Source organism: Chinchilla lanigera, unplaced genomic scaffold, assembly GCF_000276665.1.
Source record: "Chinchilla lanigera isolate Chin_1 unplaced genomic scaffold, ChiLan1.0 scaffold00092, whole genome shotgun sequence".
NCBI lineage: Eukaryota > Metazoa > Chordata > Mammalia > Rodentia > Chinchillidae > Chinchilla > Chinchilla lanigera.
Genome location: NW_004955493.1, coordinates 2,157,856 through 2,167,576, shown reverse-complemented (window position 1 = coordinate 2,167,576; position 9,721 = coordinate 2,157,856). Strand labels below are relative to the sequence as shown.

Genomic DNA, 9,721 nt, shown 5'->3' with positions numbered 1-9,721 from the left:
GAAGACCGGCGCTCCCCGCCCGTGGCTCCCTGTGCGCCAGAAGCCCTCCTTCTGGAGAACAAAAATAATAATTTTTTTTCATGTCATCCTTTAACACAAGAATACAGGGCTGGGCATGTGACACAATGGTAGAGTTCTTACCTTTTTGCACAAGGCCCTGTGTTCGATTCCCAGCACAACATACATACATAAATAGTACCCATAAAGTTAATTTTTAAAAAAAGACAAGAATACAAAGAAATGAGTAAATACGTAGTCCAGTAATAATCTAGAAACATTTTCCTAGACTTTGCAGTAGTCTGCTGTAATTTTAGTAACTTGCAACTACATTTGAAAATTTTTTTTCTTTTTTTTTTTTGTCTTTTTGAGACAGGGTCTCGCTATGCAGTGCAGGCTGGCCTGAGCTCACTTTGTAGCCCAGGCTGGTCTCGAACCCACAGCGATCCTCCTGCCTCAGCCTCCTGAGTGCTGGGATTACAGGCATGTGCCACCATGCCCAGCTCGAAATCTTTCTTTCTTGAGGCGACATTTACCTAACATAAAATTAACTATTTTAAGCTGTGGGAACCAGTCAGTGGTTTTTAGTAATTACAGTGTTATACCGCCACCATTCCTCTCTAGTTCCAAAACATTGTCAGCAAAATAAACCTCATACTGTTTAAGCAGCCGATTCCTATAGTCTCTTTCCTCGTGCAGCCCCTAGCCCTGTGCTGCAGCCAATGTGCATGCTATCTCTGTGGATTTACCAATTCTGGATATTTTGTCTAAATAGATTATATGGTATATGAGGCTCTGTGTCTCAGTTTGCATATTTTCAAATTCTATCCAGGATGTCGCACTTGTGTAACAGTATGTCATTCCTTTTTGGGGCAGAATAACATTCTGCTATTTGTATGTACGATGTGTCTGTTTATCCATTCATCAGTTTGATGCAGTTACATTTTATTTTATTTTTATTTTAAAGAAAGCAGTTACATTTTAAATATAATAGGATTCCAGCTGGGCATGGTGGTGCATGCCTATAATCCCAGCACTCGGGAGGCTGAGGCAAGAGGATCATTGCAAGTTCAAGACCAACCCTGGCTACAGAGTGAGCTCAAGGCCAGCCTGAACTGCATAGGGAGACCCTGTCTCCAAAATGACAAAAAAAAAATAAAAATAAAAAGGATTCCAGACACAGCAATAAATTACTTTGTGCTTGAAAAGAGAACTAAGTTCTTTTGTGAAAAGAGTTAGCATTTTGTAGATTATCTTCCATTGGCCTACTGGAATCTTTTTTTTGTTTGTTTGAGACGGGGTCTTACTATGTAGCCCAGGCTGGCCTGAAACTCATGGCAGTTCTCCTGCCTCAGCCTCCCAAGTGCTGGGATTATAGACATGCACCACTACACCCAGTTGGAATCATTTTTAGGGGTAGAAAAGAGATTAGAGATTTTTAGTCCAGTTCCCTTCTGAGGCAGAAGTGCAAGAAAAAGAATCAACTTGCCTGAGGTCACACACCAAGCCAGTGGTTAAACTGAGACCTATGCCAGGCGTGGTAGCACATGCCTATAATCCCAGTACTCAGAAGGCTGAGGCAGGAGGATCATTGTGAGTTCGAGGCCAGCGTGGGCTACAAAATGAGCTCAAGGCCAGCGTGAACTGCACAGCAAGACCCTGTCTCAAAAAAGACAAAATAAATAAATAAAAATTAAAAAACAAACTGAAACTTATCCCCCAGTCTAGGCAACTGAGTGACTTAGTGAGATACTATTTCAAAATAAAAAATAAAAAAAAGGGCTGGGGATGTAGTTCCTTGTGAAGGCTCTGGGTTCAACTCCAGCCAAGAAGAAATGAAAGCCGTGGATCGAAGGTGTAAACATTTTCTACTATATTAGAGTTTGGAAACTTACTCTTTATTGGGTACTGATGTCTCTTGTTGGCTTTTGTTACTGTTGTCGTTGCTTATTTTTCTGTTTTAGGGAAGGAAGGTCATTGTCCAGTAGAGGAGTGCCTTTCTCCCAGCGGTAATGCTTCTCTGGCTTTGGGTGATGACGCTTTCGCTTCTCCATCTCGTAAGAACGAAATGCTGAGTTTAAAGCCACTGTTGTCGTGTCTCAGCGTGACAGACTTCGAGTTACCTGATGAGGACTTCGGGCCTCTTAAGCTTAAAAAACTGAAGTCCTGCTCAGAAAAACCAAGCGAACCTCTTGAGTCAAACACATATGGAGGGAGACATCTAAAAGAAGGAAATGAGATTGTTCCGCAGGAAGTGATTCCTAAACAAATAGGTACAGCAACAGAAGACTTGGAAGAGGACCTGGTTCTACCAGAAAAAGCACATCTTCAAATGCCAAGCCAGAAATGGCAGCCTACGGACAAAGGCCTTTCTTCATCCATATTACTTTTTACCCCTTTACATTCTGCCGCTCCTAGTGATGGTAACCCCCCTGCCGCAGAGCTGTGTTCACCGGCTTTCCCCTTTGTGGGCACTACTCCCGCCTTCGGCTCCCCGGCATGCTCTGGAACAGAGTCCGCTGAAGCTGGGCAAACCGGCTGTACGCCCCAGCTTTCTCACTTGAAAGACCCAGTCATTCCTGCTAGGGATAGTAGACAGTGTGACAGTTTAACCAGCCCATCGGAACTGGAGACCAGCTTGCACGTGTCAGGTGGGCGAGGACAATCTGCCTGTGACCGCGACTCCGGCCCCCAAGCAGCACCACCCACTGAGTCATGTACTTTCAGGGAAAATGAGCTCTGTGGAGACACACACCTGGAGTTGCACAAGCATTGTGTTGAACAGGTACAATGACTTTTTGTTTCTGATTTTGAGACAGGGCCTTGCTATGTAGTTCAGACTGGCCCCGAACTCACTGTATATCCATCCCAGACTAGCTTCAAACTTCTCTCCTGCCTCAGCCTCCTGAGTGATGGGATTACAGGCGTGAGCCACCACACCCAGCAATGGCTTCTTGTATGGCATTTTTCTCTGAAAGAATGAATTACCTTAAAGAATACGGAAAATATGACTGCCTCAAGTTGGCCCCTTGGTGTTTAGAAATATTTCAACATGTTTCTTTGACATGCCTTCATTGTAAACATTAAGCTCATCCTGGAGAAATTAAGGTTAATTAAATGTGTTTTTTAAATGTGAGGGGAGTCCTAATATTTCATCAGTGAAACAGTTGCATGTGGAACTTTGGTGAGACAAAATAACTAGTGAGGTAGATCTCTTCATGTGTAAGTAATGCAGGCAGACACAATACATAAAATGTAGATTAATGATGTGACTTTTTCTTTTTTTTTTTTTGTCTTTTTGAAACAGGGTCTCACTATGCAGTTAAGGTTGGCTTTGAGCTCACTTTGTAGCCCAGGCTGGCCTTGAACTCCAAGGATCCTCCTGCCTCAGCCTCCTGAGTAATGACCTGACTTTTGTTTCCACAGACTGAAATGGCAAATCTTCCTGTTTGTGATAGCTTAAACTCGGGCAGTCTGCAGTTGGTTTCCAAATTAAAGGTCAGAAGAATATTTTGTTAATTATGTGTCTTGTATCTTACATGTAAAATCTTTACTTCGTTGATAAGGAAATTGAAAAGAATTGAATCCTGTAGCTTCCTGTCCTGAGTGTGTTGTTTCCGGGTTTGAATCCAGGGCCTTCACACTACGTCCCCAGCCATTTATTCTCTCTCTCTCTCTCTTTTTTTTTTCTTTTTGAGACAGGGTCTTGCTAAGTCACTGAGTTGCCCAGGGTGGACTCAAACTTGTAGTCCTTTTGCTTCAGCCTCCCAGAGTGGTGGGATTACAGGTGTGTGCTACTACACCTGGAGCGTCCTTTTTAGTGCTATTAAAGAGTAAGCAGAGTCATAAAAACAGATTTGAAATCTTTTTCCTAACAGTTCCCTGTGATGACGTTTTGAGCTCTCCTTTTGAAACTTACATGTCAAGCTGTTGCCAGGGACAGTTTAAACTAAGGAACTCAAGTGAATATCTAAACTTAACAGAGTGAGATAAGAATCATTCATGCCTCTCCTGTCCAAATGATCTAGTGTTTCTAAGAGGATCATTTATGGCAGCTTAAAGCGGGTAGCAGTTCTAAATTTTGATGTTGTGGATGGTTAATCTTTGCAGTGTGATTAACCAAAAACGTCTCCACACCTTCCTAAGTGGTCTTGGAGATGGGGGGCTGGTGACATTGCTCCCAGCTGACAACCCCTGGTATAAACAAAGAACTTCAAGCACATAAAGTGCGCCGGGCGTGGTGGCGCACGCCTGTGATCCCAGCACTCAGGAGGCCGAGGCAGGAGGGTTGTTGTGAGTTCAAGACCAGCCTGGGCTACAAAGTGAGCTCAAGGCCAGCCTGAACTGTGTAGTGAGATCTGTCTCAGAAAGACCAAAACAGCCAGGCTTGGTGGCACCCGCCTGTAATCTCAGCACTTGGAAGGCTAAGGCAGGAGGATCGTTGAGAGTTCGAGACCAGGTTGGGCTACAAAGTGAGCTCAAGGCCAGGCTGAACGAGCACATGAAGTTCTTCTACCCTGGGAAAATTATGTAGCCTCTGAGCTCCAGATTCCTTTTCTGTGGAAGATACATAGTGCCAAGTGCAGTGGTACATGCCTATAAAGGTAAGTCAGGGCCAGCCTGGAGACTTAGCAAGACCCTGCCTCGAATTTGAAAGGGCTGGGGATGTAGCTCATTGATTCAGCACCCCCCGGGTTCCATTCCCAGTACCACAAAAATAAACAAACAGTAAATCAATTATTTAATTAAAATAAAAGATACATAGTAATATCTGTGCTCTGATGCTGTTTCAAAGCTATTCTTGAGTCAATTTTAAATACTTCAGATTCTTAACGAATTACTCATTAATGTTCACAACTTTATACATAAATCTTTTTCCTCTTTTCTTTGTTGGCCATACTGGGGATTGAACCCAGTGCCTTTTCAGTTTTTGTTTTCGAGACAGGGTCTTCTCTCTAGTTTTTTAATGTTTTGATTATTATTAATTTTTGTTTGCTGCTGCTTTTTAAAATTAACTTGTTGAGCTACTTGCTGGTCTTATTTTAACCTTTCTTATTGTCCAGTAAATGCCTTTATGATTCTGAGTTTCCCTGGGAAATGCCGTTCTGGGGGTGCCCCGCAGGTTTTCCTGCAGAGCTCTCTCCTCGACTTAATCAGAGACAACCCCTTGCTGTGGTGGGAACCTACGGCACGCGTGTTATTTTTTTTTAAGACAGAAGATGTTGATGTATGAGTTGTTTCTCCTGAACTACAACCTCAGGACACAGGTTTAATTGCAGTGTTGGCACTTTGCCATAAGTAAGTGGGGTTGGGTTGCAGTTGGACACGCGGGCTCTGACAGGTCACCGGTCTGTGGTGTGTAGTTTCAGTGATTCCCTCGTCCACCCAGGAGTGGTTCATCAGGATGTTTAATGTTCAGATGCAGAAGTTTTTATGGGCTTTGTTTTTATGGCTAGCCTGAGCTGTCCCATCCTAGAGTAAAGTAATAATATCCCATTTATCCCATTCTGGAGTAATACGCTTTAAATCCATCGTTATGTGAATGTGTACAGGCAGTTTTTGATAGCTGCGTAAGACCCACAAAGCTTTTTCTTTTGACCTCCATGAAATGTTAGTATTTTATCTAACCCCTGTAATTCATCACTTTTCACGTTTACTCTTCGAAGCACAGACCTCAGGTATCTGTTTAACATCACTGTTGTTGCCATTCTGGGTCAGAATCCTTCCAGTTCCTGTTCCGTGGACGTGAGTGTCACGTGGTGGGAGGAAGCTGGTTTCAGAGAACCGTGTATCATAACTGCTTGTGAATATGTGGTTTCTGTCTGGAAACCTGTGGACCCTTCTCAGTGGGAAAAAATTCATACCTGGCACTTCACAGAGGTAAGTCAGGATGTTGGCACGAAAAGACATCTCTTCAGTCGTTTGTGTGTTAAGATAGATGGGCAGTTTAACAAAATTAGGGCCGGGCGTGGTGCCGCACGCTGGTAATCCCAGCACTCAGGAGGCAGAGGCAGGAGGATCGCTGTGAGTTCGAGGCCAGCCTGGGCTACAAAGTGAGCTCAAGGCCAGCCTGAACTGCGTAGCAAAACCCTGTCTCAAAAAAGACAGAAAAAGCTAACGCAAGAGGATTGCTTAAAGTCAGAAGTTCATTGCTAGCCTGAGCAACACAGCAAGAACTTGTCTCATAAATTCAAGACAAGTTAGCTAAAATTTTTTCCCAATTCATCGGTTTTCTTTCTTGTCTAGAACATGTAAAGAATTAAAAAAAAACAGGCCCCCAAAATTCAAAGACCCAATGCAGAAATGGGCATCTGAGATGATTACATGTTCAACGTCATTAGTCATTCGAGAAATGCAAATTAAAACAACACTGAGATTCCATCTCACCCCAGAAAGAATGGCTGTCATGAAGAAATCAGCCCATAACAAATGCTGGAGAGGGCTGGGGATTTAGCTCAGCGGCAAAGCGCCTGCCTGGCAAGCGTAAGGTCGTGAGTTCGGTTCCCGGTACCGGAGAAAAACCAAAAAAAAAAAAAACAAAAACAAAAAAAAACAAATGCTGGAGAGCCTGTGGGGAGAAAGGAACCCTACTCCACTGCTCGTGGGAGTGTAGATTGGTGAAACCACTGTGGAAATCAGTGTGGAGATTCCTCAGTAAACTAGGATTAGAGGTCCCATTCAACCCAGGCTTTCCCCTCCTGGGTATTTTTCCAGAAGAACTGAAAACATCATACCACAGCGATACATGTGCTCCCGTGTTTATAGCAGCGCAATTTGTCATAGCTAAATCTTGGAATCAACCCAGATGCCCATCACCTGAGGAATGGGTAAAAAAGATGTGGTATTTTTATACAATGGAGTGTAACTCAGCTATAAAGAAAGATAAACTAGAGGCTTTTATAGGTAAATGGATTCAACTAGAGACCATACTGATTAGTGAAATAAATCAGATTCACATGTGTAAACATCGTATTTCCTCCCTAGTGTAAGAACCTGAAAGAGTAAATAAAATCTGAAAGGTACAGTAGATACTGTGAAAGAGAAGAGAAACTGCTCAAGTAGGAAGGAGCAACTGGGATGAAGGAGGGGAGAGGAAAAAGAAAGAAGGAAGAGGGAAAAAATATGTCTATGTACACACAGGATAACTAGGATAATTGTACTACTAATACCTGTGGGTTTATTGTGTGTGTTTGTTTGTTTGTTTGTTTTTCTTCTGGTACCAGGAATCGAGCTCATGACCTTGTGCTTGCCAGGCAGGCGCTGTGCTGCTGAGCTAGATCCCCAGGCCTTTTTGTTTTGTTTTGTTTTTTGTTTTTTTGTGGATTTGTTGAAAGGAACTGTTAATGTGTAACTGTTTGATCAGTCTTGCATGCCTGTATCTGGTTATATGCGCAACCATTTTGAAGATGACATTATGTAATATAGCAACCATTGTTAATATCCTATCACCATGTTTTGAAATTCTGCATCATTTTTATTCCTCTGTCTGCTGTTTTGTTTATGTATTTGTTTTTGTTATTTTAGTTTATTTTTAAATGACAAACAAAATTTATATGTATACATAAGGAGAGCTGGAATAGGTGTATTGCTGATGTCTGTGGTTTATTGAGAGGAACAGTCAACGGTTAACATTTCTTTTTTCTTGACCAATTTCACACACTTGAATCTGGTAATCAGAATGACTGATCTGAGAACAATATGCAGTATAAGAACCATTGTTGCACTCCTACCATCTTGGCTCTGCATCATTTCCAGTGTTTTATTTTTTTATTATTATTATTTTTTACTTGTTGCTGTCTTTGATTATTATAATTGATCAATCTTACATTCTCATGTCTAGTACACTGAGCAACTTCACTGAAGATAGCGATATGTAATGTAGCAACCATTGTAAATTCCTGTCATTTTGTTTTGAAGTCATGTATCATTTTTGTTGTTTTGATTTTGTCTTCATTATTGTTTTGTCAGTTTTTAAATTTTTAAATAAAAAAATAAATTCAAGATAAGTACTAAGTATTTATGTATATATTTTCTTTGGATCTACATCTTATTAGAAGGGTATTCTCTGAAGGGTATTCTCACATCTGTCTGAATGTGAGTACAGTGAAAACGTGAAAGAATGGGATAATTTTTAGAAGTTTTGAATTAATTTAAAATGAAACACCCAAACATTACTTATGTCTGCTTTGTCTATATAGGTTCCGGTATTACAGATAGTTCCAGTGCCTGACGTTTATAATCTTGTATTTGTAGCTTTGGGAAATTTGGAAATCAGAGAAATCAGGTATGTAAATTTACTTTCCTTCATCTTTGTTGGCTTTTTTTGAATTCAGATTCCAAATAAGTCTTCAAATAAGTTAGATGCAGTCCTGAATGAATCTGAATTTAGGCCTAAAAAAGATTCTTTTTTTAATAACAACAAAAATGAATAAGTAAAACAACATCCCTGGTTGAAATTTCCCTTTAAAACATGCACTTCGTGTGTCAAAGACTTGCCCCTGACTTCTGTCCATTTTCTGTAATTGCTGTAGGGCCTTATTTTGTTCCCCTGATGATAAAAGTGAAAAGCAGAAGCTACTGAAATCTGGAAACATAAAAGCTGTGCTTGGCCTGACAAAGAGGAGGCTTGTTAACAGCAGTGGGACCCTCTGTGATCAACAAGTAGAAGTCATGACATTTGCAGAAGATGGAGGGTGAGGAGACCATGGGTTGATTTTGACTGTTAGGTGAAGAGGCGCGAGTTTGAAAGAAGGTGGATTCCTACGGTCTGGCTTTTCTGTGTGCAGGTGTAGCACAGCACACCTTAACGTGAGGTTACAGTCAAGCAGATGAGAGAGGGGCAGCTGGGCATGGTAAGGAGGAAGCCCCAGAGTGGAGGGGCTCGGCACGTGCAGTTTGTTTGAACCTTCTTCAGAACCTCTGTGTCTCGTCCTTCAATATTAGAAGGACCTCAGGGTTTTAGACCTCCCGTGTGCTGGCTGCTGCTTCACTGAACGCTGTGCCAGCTTCTTGCAGGCAGACGTTTGTAGCCCTGAGCTCTCCCTGGAACCCTAGACCTGAGTACTGTTTTAGCCGTCTTACAGACCCCTCAGATTCACCATGTAGAAAACTGAGCTCAGAGCGCCTTCTCCAACTACCGCGTCCTTGTCTGCTTGTTTGCATGTATGTTTGCATGTACGTATGTCTGTAAGTATTTGAACCCCGAGCCCTGTGCATGCCAAGCGTGTGCTGTACCGCCGAGCTACCCCTCCAGACCAGCTTTACTGTCGTTGTTTACCCATGTTTCCTGGTAACAGACTTGGGTTTGGTTTGGTTTTTTGGTGGAACTGGAGATGAGAACCCACAGCCTTTGGGCTGAGCACATCCCCGGCCCTTTTTTATTTTTCATTTTGAGAAGGGTACTGAGTTGCCCAGGCTGACCTCAAACTTGTGATCCTCCTGCCTCAGCCTCCTGGAGTGCTGGGAGTACCAGCATGCACCACCACACCAGGCTAAGAAATGAGGGGTTTTTTTTGGTACCAAGGATCAAACCCAAGGTCTCATGCTTGCCGGGAAGGCACTGTACCGCTGAGCTATATCCGCAGTCTAAAACTGAGATTTAAGCCAGGCATGGTGGCACACACCTATAATCCCAGCACTCAGCAGGCTGAGGTGGGGGGATCATTGCAAGTTCAAAACCAGCCTGGGCTACAAAGTGAGCTCAAGGCCAGCCTGAACTGCATAG

General features: G+C 42.5%; 1 protein-coding gene across 2 annotated transcripts in view; it reads left to right on the top strand.

The window, feature by feature from the left end:
- The window catches only part of Palb2 (partner and localizer of BRCA2), a 26,430-nt gene that overhangs the window by 7,906 nt on the left and 8,803 nt on the right, over positions 1-9,721 (top strand). For both annotated transcript variants that reach the window (XM_013504896.1, XM_013504897.1), the window contains exons 5-9: positions 1,962-2,782; positions 3,424-3,495; positions 5,716-5,877; positions 8,196-8,281; positions 8,529-8,690. In XM_013504896.1, the coding sequence (XP_013360350.1) occupies positions 1,962-2,782; positions 3,424-3,495; positions 5,716-5,877; positions 8,196-8,281; positions 8,529-8,690 (1,303 nt within the window). The remainder of the gene's footprint in view (positions 1-1,961; positions 2,783-3,423; positions 3,496-5,715; positions 5,878-8,195; positions 8,282-8,528; positions 8,691-9,721) is intronic.